The following is a 22,759-nucleotide window of genomic DNA, read 5'->3' on the forward strand; positions in this document are numbered from 1 at the left end:
GCTGCTGGCTGGCTAGTGGCTACTGCTAGCAAGCCCAGACAAACACGAAGTCTAAATATATTGCTGTCAAGTTATGAGTGCATTTCACATTACTTTAGGGTTGTGTAATCATATAATTCTCACATGAATGTCATGCTGAATATATGTTAATGTCATTGTCACTCAAAAATAATTCAAATGTAGTAGAATAATGACAAAGTTACAATGCAAATGTCATGTGTAAAGTAGTTTTTTGTCATTTTGGAACTATGATGTATGATGTTTTTGTTAGAAGAAGCCATGCTGTCGGCATTTTCTCTCTCCTCTCGCTTGCTTCTCAAAGGTTGCTGGCGCTGCGTCAGCTGCATGCACAAGGGCAGCCTGGCTAGCTACTGCCCCCTTGAAATTATTCAGACAAATTACTAGACATATTTGATCCTCTCAATCAGTATATGACGTGAGACACATTTGGCAGAAGGACCGAAAGTAACACAAATTCTAGTACTGAACCGTTTTTCATGTTCTAGTATCGAAAAAGTACCGATGTTTCGGTATATACCGTGCAACACTAGACTGACCTCATGATTTCTCTGCCATACATTGATTAATGTAAATGTATTACTGCCTAATCTTTTGGAAAATGGACTGGAGCCGAGCCCAGAGGTTTATAGGTTCATCTTCCTCATACTGCTGTTGTGCCTGTGTTCTGCTATAGTAAATGTACTGCTATATAACCAAATTATTGTTTTACTGTCAGTCTTGGTTTAAAGTTTCTCCAACCATAGTCGGATTGAATCTGGGATTCAATGGTCTTTCTTTTGATTTTATTGTCGCTCCTTGCTGTGTAATTTAGGCCTATATTTTTGTTTCTGCCTACGGCATAAGAAATTCTATCAGCGCTGACGAGGAGAGCTGTCCTCTGTCCAGAAACATCTGTGGGTCGTAACAAGGTGTTGGAGTGGGTTGTTGGTTTTAGCGTCCACGCGTAGAGCGAGACACCGGCAGCTCTGTACAGTTCACTTATCAATTGATCTAGTCCAAACACACAGCCTGCTGTGTTTGTGTTGTGATGAATTTGAAGAGCAAGAGAACCAGAGATGATGGAGATGATGGAATTACCGGGATGTGTTCATTAGGTCACACTTTTTTTAAAGATCACGAGCTTCTTATTGGACAAGTTCCGATGGTACCGGAGTCAGTATGCACTATTTATGCACTAGTATGCACTACTAACACTATTTCCTCACACTCGCACACATACAGGTGTTACGTTACGTAGTTGATGTCTACACTTGCTTTGATCCTCATTGTCATGTCAACATTACTGACTGCCGCTGGTTGTTCTTCTGAAAATACTGGGTGTATCTCTTGATGACAAATCTAGTCTACAATAAGCAGCATGATGCTCTCTGCATCTCAATGGGGTTTAGGATAAAAGAAGAATCGAGTGCTGGTACAATCCTAACTATCTTTCATCTGGTTAATCATTCATTTATTTCTCTCCCTGAGTATCATTTGTTGTAGCTACGCAATCAGACCCTTCAGCAATCAGTGTGTGTGTGTGTGTGTCTTGTGTGTCACTTCCCAGCCTCTCCTGGCTGGTTGAGCTGGGTGTGTCTAGACCTCTCTGCAGCTCCCCTGGCTGTAGGCTACAGGTGGGCTCTGTGCAGCTCCACTCTCTCAGGGTTGTGTTGCATGGAGGTGAGGTCTGATTAGAGTGATGTTCTCTCTCTCATCTTGTTGTTGACCTCTCTCCAGCCACGACTCCCTGGTTTGAGGCATACAGAGAGAGCTTCCTCCAGTCGATGCCTGCCTCCGACCATGAGTTCCTCAACCACTACCTCGCCTGTATCCTTCTCTGCTTCAACATACTACAATAAACACTATGATTATGAAAATCAAATCTCAAAATCAAATCATTTCTAGGTAACAATTAAGTACCTTACTGTTTACTTTTTATTACAACAAATTATATATTACCAGTGTGATCATATACAGTGCATTCGGAAAGTATTCAGACCCCTTCGATTTTTCCACATTTTGTTACGTTACAGCCTTATTATAAAATGGATTAAATAAATAATATTCCTCATCAATCTACACACAGTACCCCATACTGACAAAGCGAAAACAGGTTTTTAGAAATTTTTGCAAATGAATTAAAAAAAAACGGATGCCTTATTTACATAAGTATTCAGACCCTTTGTTATGAGACTCAAAATTGACCTCAGGTGCATCCTGTTTCCATTGATCATCCTTGAGATGTTTCTACAACTTGATTGGAGTCCACCTGTGGTACATTTTAATTGATTGGACATGATTTGGAAAGGCACATACCTGTCTATGTAAGGTCCCACAGTTGACAGTGCATGTCAGAGCAAAAAGCAAGTCATGAGGTCAAAGGAATTGTCCGTAGAGCTCCAAGATAGGATTGTGTCGAGGGACAGAACTGGGGAAGGGTACCAAAAAATGTATGCAGCATTGAAGGTCCCCAAGAACACAATGGCCTCCATCATTCTTAAATGGAAGAAGTTTGGAATCACCAAGACTCTTCCTAGAGCTGGCCGCCTGGCCAAACTGGGCAATCGGGGGAGAAGGGCCTTGGTCAGGGAGGTGACCAAGAACCCGATGGTCACTCTGACAGAACTCTAGAGTTCCTCTGTGAATATGGGAGAGTCTTCCAGAAGGACAACCATCTCTGCATCACTCCACCAATCAGACCTTTGCTCTGTTCATCTTTCCCTCGATCCTGACTAGTCTCCTAGTCAGTCCCTGCCTCTGAAAAACATCCTCAAAGCATGATGCTGCCACCACCATGCTTCACCGTAGGGATGGTGCCAGGTTTCCTCTAGACGTAAAAGGCACACGAAAGCCCGCTTGGAGTTTGCCAAAAAGTACCTAAAGGACTCTCAGACCATGAGAAACAAGGTGATCTGGTCTGATGAAACCAACATTGAACTCTTTGGCCTGAATGCCAAGCGTCATGTCTGGAGGAAACCTGGCACCATCCCTACGGTGAAGCATGGTGGTGGCAGCATCATGCTGTGGGGATGTTTTCCAGAGGCAAGGACTGGGAGATTAGTAAGGATCGAGGGAAAGATGAACGTTACAAAGTACAGAGGGATCCTTGATGAAAACCTGCTCCAGAGCACTCAGAACCTCAGACTGGGGTGAAGGTTCACCTTCCAACAGGACAATGACCCTAAGCACACAGCCAAGACAACGCAGGAGTGGCTTCCGGACAAGTCTCTGAATGTCCTTGAGTGGCCCAGCCAGAGTCCGGACTTGAACCCGATCGAACATCTCCGGAGAGACCTGAAAATAGCTGTTCCGCGATGCTCCCCATCCAACCTGACCGAGCTTGAGATAATCTGCAGAGAAGAATGGGAGAATCTCCCCAAATACATTTACATTTTAGTCATTTAGCAGACGCTCTTATCCAGAGCGACTTACAGGTACACAAATACAGGTGTGCCAAGCGTGTAGCGTCATACACAAGAACACTCAAGGCTGTAATCGCTGCCTAAGGTGCTTCAACAAAGTACTGAGGAAAGGGTCTGAATACTTATGTAAATAAGGTATTTCTGTTTTTAATTCTTTATAAATGTGCAAACATTTCTAAAAACATGTTTTTGCTTTATCATTTAGGGCTATTGTGTGTAGCTTGATGTGGGGGAAAAAAACGATTTAATCCATTTTAGAATAAGGTTGTAATGTAACAATGTGGAAAAAGTAAAGGGGTCTGAATACTTTCCGAATGCACTGTAGCTCACGTTTTTAAATATAATTTTCAAATGATCTGAGAAGAACAACATTGGCAGGGCAATTCAAGAATAGCCAATGTAGCCAATATGCAGTGATAATGTGTTGAGCCTATAACCTACTGCACAAATCTCAGAACTGTTTTTAAAGGTCCAATGCAGCCGTTTGTATCTCAAAATCAAGTCAAAAGACTGTATTTTTGAACAGCTCTTACACTAAAAGGGCATTATCATTTTTCAGTTCATCCCTCTGTCACTCGCCACCTCTTTCCCTTTCTCCTCTATTTTCATCCTTCTCTCTCCCCACCCTTCCTACTCCTCTCATTCTCCTTTCCTTTTGCTGCTCTCTCTCTCTGGTTGTGGTTCCTTGACTGGTGCTCCTGCAGGTCTGTTGGTGGTGTCGTCCAGTGAGGCTGTACCAGTGGAGCAGTTCCTCAAGCTGTCTCAGGAGCAGCACAGGATCCAGCACAATGGAGAGTACACAAACCCCAAGTGGTTCATCCCCAACACACTCAAATACTACGTCCTACTGCACGACATGAGCCAGGGGGATGAACAGAGGTGGGCAATAGACACAAACACACACACATTCACATGCACACACAGACACACACTCTCACTCACTCACTCTCTCACACACACAAACACACTCTCAGACACACACTCTGACACACACACTCTCAGACAGCCAGGTCTATTACCTCAGCTCTCCTTCTCTTTAATCCATTGATCTCGGCTAACTCTGTGTGTGTGTGTGTGTGACCCTCTGCATAATTAGACAGAAGCAGTAATGAGAAGGTTGTTGACTCTGCTCCCCACCGGCAGTTATGGATTCCAATAATTGTTTTACCAGTACACAACCTTGAATTGAAACCTCACTATTAGCATAACCTTGATGCGTGGATTGAGAATGTATTTTTGACTATGGATCCGTCTCCGTCCGTTCGTACGTACATAAAAAAAAAAAAAAAAGAGGAATAATCACATTTATTGTCCCCCACAATGAAATCGGGGCGGGGGGGGGACGACGACTATGGATCTGTCTCTGTACGTACAGTACAAAAGTTTGGTCACACCTACTCATTCAAGGGTTTTCTTTATTTTTTTGCTATTTTCTACATTGTATAATAATAAGGAAGACATCAAAACTATGAAATAACACATATGGAATCATGTAGTAACCAAAAAAGTGTTAAACAAATCAAAATATATTTTATATTTGAGATTCTTCAAATAGCCACCCTTTGCCTTTAGGACAGCTTTGAACACTCTCAACCAGCTTCACCTGGAATGCTTTTCCAACAGTCTTGAAGGAGTTCCCACATATGCTGAGCACTTGTTGGCTGCTTTTCCTTCACTCTGCCGTCCGACTCATCCAAAACCATCTCAATTGGGTTGAGATCGGGGGATTGTGGAGGCCTGGTCATCTGATGCAGCACTCCATCACTCTCCTTCTTGATAAAATAGCCCTTACAAAGACTAGAGGTGTGTTCGGTCATTGTCCTGTTTAAAAACAAATGATAGTCCCACTAAGCCCAAACCAGATGGGATGGTGTATCGCTGCAGAATGCTGTGGTAGGCATGCTGGTTAAGTGTGCTTTGAATTCTAAATAAATCACCGACAGTGTCACCAGCAAAGCACCCCCCACACCATAACACCACCTCCACCATGCTTTACGGTGGGAACTACACATGCGGAGATCATCCGTTCACCCACACTGCGGTTGGAACCAAAAATCTCAAATTTGGACTCCAGACCAAAGGACACATTTCCAGCGGTCTAATGTCCATTGCTCGTGTTTCTTGGCCCAAGCACGTCTCTTCTTATTATTGGTGACCTTTAGTACATTTTTTTTATTTTATTTTTACATTTTTAGTCATTTAGCAGACGCTCTTATCCAGAGCGACTTACAGGAGCAATTAGGGTTATGTACCTTGCTCAAGGGCACATCGATAGATTTTTCACCTAGTCGGCTCGGGGATTAGAACCAGCGACCTTTCGATTACTGGCACAACGCTCTTAACCACTAAGATACCTAGTGGTTTCTTTGCAGCAATTCGACCATGAAGGCCTGATTCACACAGTCCCCTCTGAACAGTTGATGTTGAGATGTGTCTGTGACTTGAACTCTGTGAAGCATTTATTTGGGCTGCAATTTCTGAGGCTGGTAACTCTAATGAACTTATCCTCTGCAGCAGAGGTAACTCTGGTTCTGCCATTCCTGTGGCGGTCCTCATGAGAGCCAGTTTCATCATAGCGCTTGATGGTTTTTGCGACTGCACTTGAAGAAACTTTAAAAGTTCTTGAAATGTTCCGTATTGACTGACCTTTATGTCTTGAAGTAATGATGGGCTGTCGTTTCTCTTTGCTTATTTGAGCTGTTCTTGCCATAATATGGACTTGGTCTTTTACCAAATAGGGCTATCTTCTGTATACCCCCCCTACCTTGTCACAACACAACCGATTGGCTCAAACGCATTAAGAAGGAAATAAATTCCACAAATTAACTTTTAAGAAGGCACACCTGTTAATTAAAATGCATTCCAGGTGACTACCTCTTGAAGCTGGTTGAGAGAATGCCAAGTGTGTGCAAAGCTGTCATCAATGCAAAGGGTGGCTACTTTGAAGAATCTCAAATATAAAATAAATTTTGATTTGTTTAACACTTTCTTGGTTACTACATGGTTCCATATGTGTTATTTCATAGTTTTTATGTCTTCACTATCATTATACAATGTAGAAAGTAGTAAAAATAAAGAAAAACCCTTGAATGAGTAGGTGTGTCCAAACTTTTGCTGGTAGTGTTCGTTAGTCACACACGATATCTCAGACACCGCTGGCCTGATTTTGACAAATTCTTGGGTGAATGGTGGGTCTTGCCATGGACAGCTAACATTTACAAAATTACACTGATTGGCCCAAGGGGGGCGTTATAGTAATCAACTGAACTTTTGCTAAGTATATCTCCTGTCCCGTTTGAGCTACAGTCATGAAATTGTGTACATATATGCAGCCCTTCATGACAAACAAGTTTCCCCATAAGGACCTATAAGCTCCGCCCATTGATTTCCAGCGAGAGGGATTTTTATTTAATTTTTTTCTTCTCGTTAATCCATGCAACATAAATTTGAATAATTGTCACTAATTGGCCCAAGGGGGGGTGCTGCATCATTTGTGGGGGATTACATTTTTACTGTTGCCTTATTTTTCATTGTGTTTTTCAAGTTTTCACCTCACTGTAAACCAGTTGTCACCAACCGAGCGACTGGCCGATCTCCAAGGCTTTCCTAGTCTATCCCCAAACATTCCTGTAAAAAGCCCAATGATAAAGCTTTATGTTCCAATTTTTTTTATTCGGTCCAGGCTGTTTGTGGTAGGTGTACTTGATTCAGCGGCTCTGCGCGCTGGGTAATTGAAGTGTTCCCATTTTGAACCATTTAATGTGTCTGAAGGTACAAACTCCACCTACCCGGCGCGCCCTGGAGAGCAAATCATGTGCACCTATAGGCCTACACCTGGCCAATTGGATAGTTCGGATCACTGTGTCTGCACTCCGCATCTTCCACGAGCCCTTAGCGAAGTTGATAGTCGACTCTACTGTGTAAGATTTCAAAACGTAAAAAAAAAAACATGACTAGAGAGAGACTGCCTCAAGTAATACAACAAATATATATATTACCAGTGTGATCATATACCTCACGTTTTGAAATATAATTTTTAAATGGTCTAAGAATAACAACATTGGCAAGGCAATTCATGAATAATGTGATTATGTGTTGAGCCTATAGCCTACTGCACAAACCTCATTGGTACAAAACTGTTTTTAAAAGGTCCAATGCAGCCGTTTTTGATCTAAAAATCAAATCATTTCTGGGTAACAATTAAATACCTTACTGTTTATTTTATTATTTTATTAAAACTGGAAAAAATTAACAAAAACAGCTTCTTAGCAAAGAGCAATTTCTCAAGCAAGAATTTTATTAGGACTGTCTGGGAGTGGTCTGTGTGGGGAGGGGAAAACAATCTGTTATTGGCAGAGGTTTGGAATTTATTGGTCTATTAACTCATTTACTGTGGCAGACCAAAACTTCATCCCACCAAAACAGGCTGAAATTTCAGACTGTCTTTTCAAACAGCTCTTACACTAAAAGGTTATTATCATCATTTTCACAATTTCACAGTATTATTCCAACCTCCTAGTGTGGAAATACAGTGCCATCAAAGTATTCACGCCCCTTGAATTTTTCAGATTTTTTTTGTGTTACTAGGTGAGATTAAAATGTATTAAATTGTCATTTTTTGTCAACGATCTACACAAAATTAATGCCGAAGTGGAATTTTTTTCTGAACATTTGTAAAACAAAAAACACACAATAAAACCACTATCTTCATTACATACAGTGGGGAGAACAAGTATTTGATACACTGCCGATTTTGCAGGTTTTCCTACTTACAAAGCATGTAGAGGTCTGTAATTTTTATCATAGGTACACTTCAACTGTGAGAGACGGAATCTAAAACAAAAATCCAGAAAATCACATTGTATGATTTTTAAGTAATTAATTTTATTGCATGACATAAGTATTTGATACATCAGAAAAGCAGAACTTAATATTTGGTACAGAAACCTTTGTTTGCAATTACAGAGATCATACGTTTCCTGTAGGTCTTGACCAGGTTTGCACACACTGCAGCAGGGATTTTGGCCCACTCCTCCATACAGACCTTCTCCAGATCCTTCAGGTTTCGGGGCTGTCGCTGGGCAATACGGACTTTCAGCTCCCTCCAAAGATGTTCTATTGGGTTCAGGTCTGGAGACTGGCTAGGCCACTCCAGGACCTTGAGATGCTTCTTACGGAGCCACTCCTTAGTTGCGCTGGCTGTGTGTTTCGGGTCATTGTCATGCTGGAAGACCCAGCCACGACCCATCTTCAATGCTCTTACTGAGGGAAGGAGGTTGTTGGCCAAGATCTCGCCATACATGGCCCCATCCATCCTCCCCTCAATACGGTGCAGTCGTCCTGTCCCCTTTGCAGAAAAGCATCCCCAAAGAATGATGTTTCCACCTCCATGCTTCACGGTTGGGATGGTGTTCTTGGGGTTGTACTCATCCTTCTTCTTCCTCCAAACACGGCGAGTGGAGTTTAGACCAAAAAGCTCTATTTTTGTCTCATCAGACCACATGACCTTCTCCCATTCCTCCTCTGGATCATCCAGATGGTCATTGGCAAACTTCAGAAGGGCCCGGACATGCGCTGGCTTGAGCAGGGGGACCTTGCGTGCGCTGGAGGATTTTAATCCATGACGGCGTAGTGTGTTACTAATGGTTTTCTTTGAGACTGTGGTCCCAGCTCTCTTCAGGTCATTGACCAGGTCCTGCCGTGTAGTTCTGGGCTGATCCCTCACCTTCCTCATGATCATTGATGCCCCACAAGGTGAGATCTTGCATGGAGCCCCAGACCGAGGGTGATTGACCGTCATCTTGAACTTCTTCCATTTTCTAATAATTGCGCCAACAGTTGTTGCCTTCTCACCAAGCTGGTTGCCTATTGTCCTGTAGCCCATCCCAGCCTTGTGCAGGTCTACAATTTGATCCCTGATGTCCTTACACAGCGCTCTGGTCTTGGCCATTGTGGAGAGGTTGGAATCTGTTTGATTGAGTGTGTGGACAGGTGTCTTTTATACAGGTAACGAGTTCAAACAGGTGCAGTTAATACAGGTAATGAGTGGAGAACTGGAGGTCTTCTTAAATAAAAATAAATAAAATGCAAATTAATTACTTAAAAATCATACAATGTGATTTTCTGGATTTTTGTTGTAGATTCCGTCTCTCACAGTTGAAGTGTACCTATGATAAAAATTACAGACCTCTACATGCTTTGTAAGTAGGAAAACCTGCAAAATCGGCAGTGTATCAAATACTTGTTCTCCCCACTGTAAGTATTCAACCCCCTAAGTCAATACATGTTAGAGTCACCTTTGGCAGCTATATCAAGTTGAGTTGTGGATCACTGCTAGATAGCCAATTTCAGGTCTTGCCATAGATTTTCAAGCTGGTTTTTAAGTCAACTGTAACTAGGTTACTTAGGAACATTCAATGTCATTTTGGTAAGCAACTCCAGTGCATAGTTGGCCTTGTGTTTTAGGTTATTGTCCTGCTGAAAGGTGAATTTGTCTCCCAGTGTCTGTTGGAAAGCAGACTGAAACAGGTTTTACTCAATGATTTTGCCTGTGCTTAGCGCTATTACATTTCTTTTTATCCTTAAAAACTCTGTAGTCCTTGCCAATGACAAGCATACCCATAACATGATGCAGCCACCACCATGCTTGAAAATATGAGGAGTGGTACTCAGTGATGTTGGATTTGCCCCAAACACAATGCTTTGTATTCAGGACATACAGTGCTTTCGGAAAGTATTCAGACCCCTTGACTGTTTCCACATTTTGTTACGTTAGAGCCTTATTCTGAAATTGATTAAATAAATACAAATCCTCATCAATCTACACACAATACCCCATAATGACAAAGTGAAAACAAGTTTAGACATTTTTGCAAATGTATTAAAAATAGGAAACAGAATTACCTCATTTACGTAAATATTCAGACCCTTTGCTATGAGACTCAAAATTGATTTCAGGGCCTTGGTCAGGGAGGTGACCAAGAACCCGATGGTCACTCTGAAAGAGCTCCAGAGTTCCTCTGTGGAGATGGGAGAACCTTCCAGAAGGACAACCATCTCTACAGCACTCCACCAATCAGGCCAGATGGAAGCCACTCCTCAGTAAAAGGCACATGACATCCTGCTTGGAGTTTGCCAAAAGGCACCTAAAGGACTCAGACCATGACAAACAAGATTCTCTGGTCTGATGAAACCATGATTGAACTCTTTGGCCTGAATACCAAGCGTCACGTCTGGAGGAAACCTGGCACCATGCCTACGGTGAAGCATTGTGGTGGCAGCATCATGCTGTGGGGATGGTTTTCAGCGGCAGAGACTGGGAGGCTAGTCAGGATCGAGGGAAAGATGAACGGAGCAAAGTACAGAGAGATCCTTGATGAAAACCTGCTCCAGAGCGCTCAGGACCTCAGACTGGGGTTAAGGTCCACCTTCCAACAGGACAACGACCCTAAGCACACAGCCAAGACAACACAGGAGTGGCTTTGGGACAACTCTCTGAATGTCCTTGAGTGGCCCAGCCAGAGCCCAGACTTGAACCCGATCGAACATCTCTGGAGAGACCTGAAAATAGCTGTGCAGCGACGCTCCCCATCCAACCTGACAGAGCTTGAGAGGAACTGTAGAGAAGAATGGGAGAAACTCTCCAAGTACAGGTGTGCCAAGCTTGTAGCATCATACCCAAGAAGACCCAAGGCTGTATTCGCTGCCAAAGGTGCTTCAACAAAGTACTGAGTAAAGGGTCTGAATACTAATGTAAATGTAACATTTAATTTTGCTAACATTTCTTAACCTCTTTTTGCTTTGTCATTATGGGGTGTTTTGTGTAGATTTATGAGGGGGAAAAAACAATTGAATCCCTTTTAGAATAAGGCTGTAATGTAACAAAATGGAAAAAGTAAATGGGTCTGAATACTTTCCGAATGCACTGTATATCAAACAAAGGAAAATCAAGTTTTTTACTGCACTGGGCCTTTAAAAGTTTAATGTTGCATAGGCTTACGTTTTTTTAATGGTTTTTTTTCGACCTGCATTTTGAATCAGAAGGTTGGTGACCACTGCTGTAATGCGTCATTCTTTGCCTGTGATTGTATATATTTTTTCTCTCTTGTGCTCTCAGAGCTGACTCTGTGTATGAGGATATGAAGCAGAGGTATGGTGCTCAGGGTTGTTACCTGCTGAAGATCAACTCTCGTACAGCAGCAGTAGGAGCAGACGAACAGATACCGGACCCATGGAGCCAATACCTTAACAAGAGCAGCCTGCAAAGCCAGGTACAGTAGAGTCCAGAACATTTTCCAAGTATCTAATTGTCAGTTGCTAATATACAGTAGCAGATAACTGACCGTACCATTGTCGGGTTCATTAGGACACTTCGCAAAGGAAAAGGAGTGTTGCTTATTGGATAAGTTCAGCTAGTACCTTCACGTTTTACTCCGTTTCAGAGCACTTTCTTCTAGAGCCCGACCGATAAATGGATTGACTGATATTATCGGCCGATATTAGCCTTTCACATAAATATTTGTATCGGTCTTTATTACACAGATAAAGTGCCGATATTATATACATAGAATTAACAAATAAGTTTGCTAATTTGTGGTCATTCTTTGAATTGTTCAATGGTTGCCTGAAGAGGGCGCCCTACGAGCTGCTCACTGAACATCATTCAGCCCGTAAGTCACCAAGCAAGCAGCCCTGTCCTCGTCACATGCTCACTTGGTTAACATTAGCTGGCTAGCTAGCCAGCAATGTAGTTAGGGTATATCTAGCCAGCAAGGGGGTTAGCCTAGCTAGCTAGCAATCGGTGCTACTTATATACAAACATTGGACTGGCGCCAAAGTGAACACTGAATCCTTGATACAAAAACAACACTCTTACTGTCTAGGCGTATTATGTTCGCTAGTTGGCTTATTTAGTTATTTTCCAAAATTTGCATAATGCAAAAAGCACGACCGTTGGCGCAGATCTATCATTCAGGCCGTGTGCTTGCATTAATGATGAGATAAGATTGTTTGTTAACTAGCAGCGAAATTTGAACGTGTCTGACTAAAAACAATGCGGCAAGCATTTTCCTGCATGAACGTACTCAGCGCATGCCATTTTCAGTTGAAATATATAGCTAATATATTTTATATTGAGTAAGTGTAATTTACATTATGGTTTCAGTAAGAAAACATTTTCGTAATGAACTGCGAGTGTATGCTTGTTATAACAAGCTCTCATTGTGAGGTTGCCATAAAGTGTTTCTTTACATGTCCTTGTTGTAAAGCACTGTAGTGAATCTACTCGATACAAATGCTGATGCTCACATCTATTGGTGACATTACGAACTGCATCTTACTGCGTTTCACTGCATAGTTTGTGAACAGGGCAGTTTTAGATTTACTTTGAGACAAAGTTTAATTCATTCAGCCCTTCTTGTTTATTAGTGTGCTTGTGGGGCTTCAGTACGAACACTTCTACATTTTTATCCACTGCCATAGATAGACAAATCTTTAAGTTTGACAGAAAGTAAACTGAACAAGTTTTTTGTATTTATAGAGGGTATACAGTGCATTCTGGAAGTATTCAGACCCCTTCACTTTTTCCCAAAAAATTTACATTACGGCCTTATTCTAAAATTGATTAAATACTTTTTTCCCCTCATCAAGCTACACGCAATACCACATAATGACAAAGCAAAAATAGTTTTTATACATTTTTTCAAATATTACATTTACATATGTATTCAGAACCTTTACTCTGTACTTTGTTGAAGCACCTTTGGCAGCGATTACAGCCTTGAGTCTTCTTGGGTATGACGTTACAAGCTTGGCACACCTGTATTTGGGGAGTTTCTCCCAGTTTTCTCTGCAGATCCTCTCAAGCTCTGTCAGGTTGGATGGGGTGTGTCGCTGCACAGCTATTTTCAGTTCTCTCCAGAGATGGTCGATCGGGTTCAAGTCCGGGCTCTGGCTGGGCCACTCAAGGACATTCAGAGACTTGTCCCGAAGACGCACCTGCGTTGTCTTGGCTGTGTGCTTAAGGTCGTTGTCCTGTTGGAAGGTGAACCTTAACCCCAGTCTGAGGTCCTGAGCGCTCTGGAGCAGGTTTTCATCAAGGATCTTTCAGTACTTTTCTCCATTCATATTTCCCTCGATCCTGACTAGTCTCCCAGTCCCTGCCGCTGAAAAACATCCCCACAGCATGATGCTGCCACCACCATGCTTCACTGTCGGGATGGTGTCAAGTTTCCTCCAGACTTGACACTTGGCATTCAGGCCAAAGAGGTCAATCTTGGTTTCATCAGACCAGAGAATCTTGTTTCTTATGGTCTGAGAGTCCTTTCGGTGCCTTTTGGCAAACTACAAGCGGGATGTCATGGACCTTATACTAAGGAGTGGCTTCCGTCGGGCCACTCTACCATAAAGGCCTAATTGGTGGAGTGCTGCAGAGATGGTTGTCCTTCTGGAAGATTTTCCCATCTTCACAGAGGAACTCTGGAGCCATGTCAGAGTGACCATCAAGTTCTTGGTCACCTCCCTGACCAAGGCCCTTCTCCCCCGATTGCTCAGTTTGGCCAGGCGGCCAGCTCTAGGAAGAGTCTTGGTGGTTCCAAACTTCTTCCGTTTAAGAATGATGGAGGCCACTGTGTTCTTGGTGACCTTCAATGCTGCAGATTCTTTTTTGTTACCTTTCCCCAGATCTGTGCCTCAACACAATCCTGTCTCGGAGCTGTACGGACAATTCCTTCGACCTCATGGCTTGGTTTTTGCTCTGACATGAGCTGTCAACTGTGGGACCTTACATAGACAGGTGTGTGCCTTTCCAAATCATGTCCAGTCAATTGAATTTACCACAGGTGGACACCAATGAAGTTGTAGAAACATCTCAAGGATGATCAATGGAGACAGGATGTACTTGAGCTCAGTTTTGAGTCTCATAGAAAAGGGTCTTAGTACTTATGTAAAAAATAATAATAATATTCTTTTTTATACATTTGCAAAAATGTCTAAACCTGTTTTCGCTTTGTCATTATGGGATATTGTGTGTAGATTAAGGAGGAACAAAATTAATGTTATACATTTTTTGAAATAAGGCTGGAATGTAAGAATGTGGAAAAAGTCAAGGGGTCTGAATATTTTCCAAATGCACTGAAGTTTATTTTTGGTGGTTATCAAGTAAACCACAAATACAATGTTCTTAATTATAATTTTAATATTTAGTTAAGGAATGATCATTTAGAGTATCTGTTAATCATTTTGAACACAATTTGTGATAAGGTCTGTTTTTCATTCCACCTCTAAAAAAACATACATAGGCAGGTATATCGGTAATCGGTGACTATTGCCTCCCTAAAATCGGTATCAGTATCGGACCCTAAAATCCCATATCGGTCAGGCTCTACTTTCTTCAGTTTCGTGCCTATTGAACATGACCCATATATTGTCATGTTTGCTCCTGGCTGTTCTAGGATCAGTCTGAGGAGCCAGCCCCAGCCCCTGTAGTGGTGAACAACACGGCTGTAGAGAACAATGTAGGAGGAACACCAGAGATGGACGGACATGACTCAGCAGAGAATGGTGAGCTTAGCCACTTAGCAATACTCAGGAGCTGAAGATTTCATATCATTAGCCACTCCTCAACTCTGACTGAACATACACATACTTGTGGTCCTGTGTGGCTCAGTTGAACAGAGCTTGGCGCTAGCAACTCCAAGGTTGTTGGTTCAGTGGGATTGCATATCAATAAAAAAACATTTCAAAGATGTGTAAAATACACATTTTGTATGTGTGAAACCTCTTCTCCACCTCTGTTGTTTGTCCGACTCATTCTCCCTTACTGAGAGATTGATGACAGATCAAGAAAGACACTGCTGTAGTTGAATTATTTAATCCAGTTGGAGAAACTATGCTCATTACTAATCCATCTGAAGCATGTATGGGTTGACAATGTATTGTTTATTCAGATGTAGTTTCCATGAAGTCTGGACACACACCCTCATTTCAAGTGTGCCTAGGTTCTTGACAATGTTTTGTTGTTTATCAGACGGAGTCTCGATCAACAGTCTGGACAACACCCACCCTCTCCAGCTGGACACGGCCAGTGACACGCCCGGTAGCCTGGACTCCCTCAGGTCCGTCGCCGTGGAAACCAAGACTACGACAGTCTACACGGGAGTGGCGGCGGGCACCAGCCATGGTGCGTGTCTAACGCTTAAAGACCACGACCGCCTCAGACTATTCATCCAGGAGTTTACCTTCAGGGGACTACTGCCTCACATAGAGAAGAACATCAGACAGCTCAATGACCAGGTAGACACACACACACACACACACACACACACACAATGACCATGAGACCGCTTCGCGACCGCGTATACACAGGCTCAGGTAGTATAATATTACCACTGTGTTGTCTTGTATTGTCATATTTATTGGTAACTGTCCCCTGATTGATGCCATATCTAAGCAAATGTACTTTCTGTCAGATTGTGTATTGATTAATCAGTCAGGGTGTATTGACACACAAAAAGCTGCAAAATCCTAGAGGGACTGATTAATGATAGATGGACACGATCAATTATATGGCCTTAGGCATTCTAATGATCGGATCGCATTCTTTCTCTCTCTCTCTCCCTCCTTCCCCTCCCTCTGTAGCTGGTCTCCAGGAAAGGCTTGAGTCGCTCTCTGTTCTCAGCCACTAAGAAGTGGTTTGGAGGAGGGAAAGTTCCAGAGAAGAGTATCGCTGAACTGAAGAACACTTCCGGCCTTCTGTAAGTACATCACCCTCCTTCTCCTCCTTTTCTCAGTTCCCTTCCTCCTCTTCATCTACATCAGGGATGGGCAACTGGTGGCCAGCGGATCTTTTTTTTTGGGAACTCAGTCGGTGTCTCAACTTACTTTTGAGAGTTAGAATAGTAGAATACACAATGTGCAATTTGGCAATTTAGTTTCACATCAGCAGTTTCTCCTGTTATGTCAGGGGGGCCCAACAAAATGTCACTTAGGGCCCCCAATAGGCTAGGGCCGGCTCTGTATGGATGTGGGTACGCAGACCCGCTAGGCACTGTGGCTCTTCATGATGAGGTCAGATTTTTTTGTTGTCCCCACCACATCAAAGTTGCCCATCCCTGTTCTACATCACCATTAGCAAGGAGGTTTTCCAGTTAGTAAGTGCCAATACTATAGCTATCACATTTCTCACTAACCAGTGCTTTGAAAGATTGCAAGGTCCTCTCATTAAGAGATTACACCTTGGATCCTACTGTATGTCTGGTACATACGGTATGAACACAATCACACATTTACTGAGTTCAACCATCCATGTGTCCAATTAGAGGTGCAGGTGTCCAATCAGAGGTGCAGAATAGGAGGATAGAGAGAGAGAACTCCTCAAAGATTAGCTGTAGGCTTTCACCGAAGACAGTGTATATTTGGAAAGTATTCAGACCTCTTGACTTTTTCCACATTTTGTAACGTTACAGCCTTATTCTAAAATTGATTAAATAGTTTTCCCCTCATCTACACACAAAAACCCATAATGATGAAGCAAAAATAGGTTTTTAGAAATTTTTGCAAATGTATAAAAAAACAAAAACAGAAATACCTTATTTATGTAAGTATTCAGACCCTTTACTCAGTACTTTGTTGAAGCACCTTTGGCAGCGATTACAGCCTTGAGTCTTCTTGGGTATGACGCTACACGCTTGGCACACCTGTCTTAGGGGAGATTCTCCCATTCTCTCAAGCTGTGTCAGGTTGGATGGGGAGCATCGCGGCACAGCTATTTTCAGGTCTCTCCAGAGATGTTAAATTGGGTTTAAGTCCATACTCTGGCTGGGCCACTCCTGTGTTGTCTTGGCTGTGTGCTTAAGGTCGTTGTCCTGTTGGAAGGTGAACCTTACCCCAGTCTGAGGTTCTGAGTGCTCTGGAGCAGGTTTTCGTCAAGGATCTCTCTGTACTTTGCTCCGTTCATCTTTCCCTCGATCCTTACTAGTCTCCCAGTCCCTGCCGCTGAAAAACATCCCCACAGCATGATGCTGCTCCCACCATGCTTCACTGTAGGGATGGTGCCAGGTTTCCTCAGGCCAAAGAGTTCAATCTTGGTTTCATCAAATTAGAGAATCTTGTTTTTCAAGGTCAGAGAGTCCTTTAGGTGCCTTTTGGCAAACTCCAAGCGGGCTGTCATGTGCCTTTTACTGAGGAGTGGCTTCCGTCAGGCCACTCTACCATAAAGGCCTGATTGGTAGAGTGCTGCAGAGATGTTTGTCCTTCTGGAAAGTTCTCCCATCTCCACAGAGGAACTCTGGAGCTCTTTCAGAGTGACCATTGGGTTCTTGGTCACCTCCCTGACCAAGGCCCTTCTCCCCCGATTACTCAGTTTGGCTGGGCGGCCAGCTCTAAGAAGAGTCTTGGTGGTTCCAAACTTCTTCAGTTTAAGAATGATGGAGACCACGGTGTTCTTGGGGACCTTGAATGCTGCAGACATTTTTTGTTACCCTTCCCCAGATCTGTGCCTCAACACAATCCTGTCTCAGCGCTCTACGGACAATTCCTTTGACCTCACGGCTTGGTTTTTGCTCTGACATGCATTGTCAACTGTGGGACCTTATATAGTCAGGTGTGTGCCTTTCCAAATCATGTCCAATCGATTGAATTTACCACAGGTGGAAACCAATCAAGTTGTAGAAACAGCTCAAGGATGATCAATGGAAACAGGATGCACCTGAGCTCAATTTTGGGTCTCATAGCAAAGGGTTTGAATACTTATGTAAATAAGGTATTTCTGTTTTTTATTTTTGATACATTTACACACATTTCTAAAAACCTTTTTTCGCTTTGTCATTATTGGGTATTGTGTGTGGATTGAGTATTTTTATTTATTTAATCCATTTTAGAATAAGGCTGTAACATAACAAAATGTGGAAAAAGTCAAGGACTCTGAATACTTTCCGAATGCACTGTACAGTTTGCAGATTTTGCTGCGTCCCAAATGGCACCCTATTCACTATAGTGGACTACTTTTGACCAGAGCTCTATGGGCCCTGGTCAAACGTATTGCTGTAAATAGGGAATAGGGTGTTATTTGAGTCTCAGACTTGGAATGGTTCTGGATGGTGTTTTCTAACACCTCCACCTGTACCTCAGCTGAGTATGTGAACTCTGCCCTGTGTGATTTCATCAGTTATCCCCCAGAAGCCCCTGAGCTGCAGATCAGGAAGATGGCTGACCTGTGTTTCCTGGTTCAGCACTATGAGCTGGCCTACAGCTGCTACCACACGGCCAAGAAGGACTTCCTATCTGACCAGGCCATGCTCTACGCCGCTGGGGCACTGGTGAGAACACACACACAAAGGGAGAGAGAGAGATGACGAGCGTACGCGTGCACACACACACACACACTCAGAGAACCTACACACATAAACACACATGTGCATACTGTACACACGCTCACACACGCAGTACATTGTCATGAAGGTAGTGAACAGTTTTGCAGAAAGGACACAGCAGGAGCTAAGGTTCAGGTGCCAGAAGGTTGGTGCTTAGCAGCAGTAGCACCCGCAGTACAATACTGAGGCTGAGGCTGAGCACACGCACACCAATCTAACCTGCACCTCTGAATGATGTCAACAAAACAAGAGTCCTGAGTGTTTGTACTCTTGGAGCCCTGAGCAGTGGGGTATCTACCACAGCAGACTAGACAGAGGCAATGTGAAGTTTGTCCTAGCATCCCGCTGTGTTAGCCATGAGGCGTGGCCGCATCGTTATCTGGGTCACAGGAGTATTAACAGCAGACCTGTTTGTGTTTGAGACTTGTACAGGTGCGTGTGTTTGTTTGAGACTTGCGTGTGTGTAGCCAGAATGTTAATGACAGTGTGATGTGGTCTGGAGCCATGATGTGTTCCTACCTATCCTCCACACACCCACCAGATTACCACTTATGACACTCAACGCTAATGGTTATTTCGATATATGAGAAATGGATATATTTTAAATGATTATTCTCCTCATATTGCTGCACCCTCTCTTTCTAATTATCTCTCTCTCTCTTTCTTTCTCTCTCGCTCTCTGTCGATCTCTGTCGATCTGTCTGTAGGAGATGGCAGCAGTGTCTGCGTTTCTACAGGGTGGGGCTCCACGGCCGTATCCAGCACACTACATGGACACGGCAATTCAGACCTACAGAGATGTGTGCAAGTACGACATTAACACACACACACCTGCAAGTGTTGTCACAAAAACACACGTTGATTAATAATATCCAGTAAGCTAAAATACCCAGCTTCCTAGCTGAACAGCCGCATACAAGTCACAAAACACACAACTACAATGCACAGGCTCTCCCACTCCTGTGGTAGTGTGTATGAATATGTTTTATAAATGTTCCACCCCCACCCCTACAGGAACAAGGTCCTAGCTGAGCGTTGTGCTCTGCTCAGTGCTGAGGTACTGAAGAGTCAGGCCAAGTACTCTGATGCTGCTACCCTCCTCATCAAGATGACCAGTGAGGTGAGAAGTACACACTACTTCTGACTATGGCCTCATTGTGACCACAGGTTCTATGTTTTTATTCTGTAGATTGACCTCTGGCTCTGTGCAGCTCTGTAGAAGTCAGATTACTGAATGTTACGTGTGTCATATGTATGTGTGAAACTTTTGTAATGTTGCTGCCTGCTGATGTCTTGAACAGGTCTCTCTGTACAAATAAAGGTTAAATTAACGTGTGTGTGGTATGTCCATGGTATTAGCTATCCTGTCTAACTCTGTCACTATCTCCCTCCCAGGATTCTGATCTGTGTTCTGCCCTCCTCTTGGAGCAGGCAGCCCACTGCTTCATTAACATGCGAAACCCCATGGTCAGGAAGTTTGCCTTCCACATGATCCTGGCAGGACACCGCTTCAGCAAGGCAGGACAGGTGAGTGGTACAAAACCTGTGTGTGCATACCTGTGTTTGTGCATGCCTTTGTGTGTGTGTGTGTCAACCACAACCAGGCCTTTTAAAAACAGAACGAGGTTATTCATGTTTGCTGACATTTATTACTAATAAAAAAAACGTTTGATCACCAAATAAACAGAACAAGGTGATCTGAGACAGACCAGTGATTTACAGGTAACTAGGTGGGTCAGAGAGGTTTAATGGAATCCGTCCTTTTGAAGCCCAGTATGTTCAGAGCATCATAATGTGAATTAAGTTCTAGAACCGTTAGAGCATTCCATTTTAGAACTTTTGACTGATGGAGCTAGTTAATTAAGCTTTTCATCTGTTCACGTTTTCTGATTGTTCTCTCTCCCTCTCGTTTTTCCCCTCTCTTTTCTCTGTCATTATTTTCTGTTCCGCTTTGCTCTCTTTCTTACTTTTTGTTCCACCTTCTTGCTCTCCCTCTCTACCTGTACCTCGTTCCCTCTTCCCCACCCTCTCTATCCCTCTCTCCTCTCTCCCCCTCCCTGTCCCCCCCTCTCGCGCCACCTCTCTCTCGCTCTGTAGAAGCGCCATGCGTTGCGGTGTTACTGCCAGGCCATGCAGGTATATAAGGGTAAAGGCTGGTCCCTGGCTGAGGACCATATCAACTTCACTATCGGCCGCCAGTCCTTCACCCTGCGTCAACCAGAGAACGCTGTCTCAGCCTTCAGACACATCCTCACCAACGACAGCCAGCAGACCTCCACACAGCAGGGAGCCTTCCTCCGGGAGTACCTCTACGTCTACAGGGTAACACACTCACAACCCTATCACAACCTTAATATAATGTTAGCACAACATTATTACAACCACACAGCAGGGAGCCTTCATCATAGTCACGAAAACAAGATGACAACACAACCTATACATAACCTCAATAAAACCTCAGGGAGCCTTCCTTAGAGAGTACCTCTATACCCCTGAACAAGGCCTTGGCGTGATAACTATGTTATGTCATGCTCAGTCCCACTGTTTCTGAAGAAACATTCACCTGAAATCTGACAATGCTTCCTCCACAAACCTGTTATATTAGTACTGCTCTCTGATTAATACATCAAATAACTTGAAGCCTATGCGGCAACCCCAGAATCTCTATGTAATTTAACAGAGTTTGGTTATTAAAATAAATGACTTCTAGTAGACAATGTGTGTGCTTTTAGGAATCGGAAATGAGCTGAGCTTGGTCTGGATGAGTCAGAAGTGCTTGTGCATTTGTGTGTGTGTTCTTACCCTCCACTACGGCCAGTGAGGAAGCTGTGTGTGTGTGCGCGCTGAACCCAAGTTGTGAGTCTTGATTATTATAGCACTTTATATCAGGATGCAGAGTCTGTTAGTGAGTCTTGCACAAGGGGGCTATATTTGTGTGTGTGTGTGTGATGTTCGGTATCAGTGTGTCTTAACAGTATGTCCTTACTCTACCTGTTCCTCCAGAATGTGCCAGGGGTGTGTGAGGTGGCACTACCCCAGCTGCCCCTACCCTGCATCAACAGCTCTGCTACCAGGGTCTACTTCGGCCACGAACGCCGCCTGGCAGAGGGTAAGACTGACACACACACACACACACAAATTTCACCGGCAAGCATTGCTCCCAAATCACATATTTAAAGTCACTAAATTGCTGTGTGGGTGTGAGACGCTGGGTGGGTGTGGGATGGGGTGTGTGTGTGTGTGTGTGTGTATATACAGTGCATTCGGAAAGTATTCAGACCCCTTGACTTTTTCCACATTTTGTTACGTTACAGCCTTATTCTAAAATGGATTAAAAAAATACAAATCCTCATCAATCTACACACAATACCCCATAATGACAAAGCGAAAACACATTTTTTGACATTTTTGCAAATATCACATTACATAAGAATTCAGACCCTTTGCTATGAGACTCGAAATTGAGCTCAGGTGCATCCTGTTCCCATTGATCATCCTTGAGATGTTTCTACAACTTCATTGGAGTCCACCTGTCGTAAATTCAATTGATTTGGAAAGTCACACACCTGTCTATATAAGGTTCCACAGTTGACATTGCATGTCAGCATCATGCTGTGGGAATGTTTTTCAGCGTCAGGGACTGGGAAACTAGTAAGGATCGAGGGAAAGATGAACGTTACAAAGTACAGCGAGATCCTTGATGAAAACCTGCTCCAGAGCACTCAGGACCTCAGACTGGGATGAAGGTTCACCTTCCAACAGGACAACGACCATAAGCACACAGCCAAGACAACGCCGGAGTGGCTTCGGGACAAGTCTCTGAATGTCCTTGAGTGGCCCAGCCAGAGCCCGGACATGAACCCGATCGAACATCTTTGGAGAGACCTGAAAATAGCTGTGCGGAGACGCTCCCCATCCAACCTGACAGAGCTTGAGAGGAACTGCAGAGAAGAATGGGAGAAACTCCCC

At 43.4% G+C, this 22,759-nt stretch overlaps 1 protein-coding gene across 4 annotated transcripts in view; it reads left to right on the top strand.

The window, feature by feature from the left end:
• Nucleotides 1-22,759, top strand: part of trappc8 (trafficking protein particle complex subunit 8) — a 100,034-nt gene that overhangs the window by 11,450 nt on the left and 65,825 nt on the right. For all 4 annotated transcript variants that reach the window (XM_041840231.2, XM_041840232.2, XM_041840233.2 and 1 more), the window contains 12 exons: nt 1,738-1,827; nt 4,127-4,301; nt 11,539-11,692; nt 14,873-14,981; nt 15,448-15,713; nt 16,059-16,174; nt 18,586-18,736; nt 19,498-19,598; nt 19,805-19,910; nt 20,186-20,317; nt 20,888-21,112; nt 21,794-21,899. In XM_041840231.2, coding sequence (XP_041696165.2) covers nt 1,738-1,827; nt 4,127-4,301; nt 11,539-11,692; nt 14,873-14,981; nt 15,448-15,713; nt 16,059-16,174; nt 18,586-18,736; nt 19,498-19,598; nt 19,805-19,910; nt 20,186-20,317; nt 20,888-21,112; nt 21,794-21,899 — 1,731 coding nt within the window. The remainder of the gene's footprint in view (nt 1-1,737; nt 1,828-4,126; nt 4,302-11,538; nt 11,693-14,872; nt 14,982-15,447; nt 15,714-16,058; nt 16,175-18,585; nt 18,737-19,497; nt 19,599-19,804; nt 19,911-20,185; nt 20,318-20,887; nt 21,113-21,793; nt 21,900-22,759) is intronic.

This window comes from Coregonus clupeaformis, chromosome 20 (assembly GCF_020615455.1).
Source record: "Coregonus clupeaformis isolate EN_2021a chromosome 20, ASM2061545v1, whole genome shotgun sequence".
In the NCBI taxonomy this organism is placed as follows: Eukaryota; Metazoa; Chordata; class Actinopteri; order Salmoniformes; family Salmonidae; genus Coregonus; species Coregonus clupeaformis.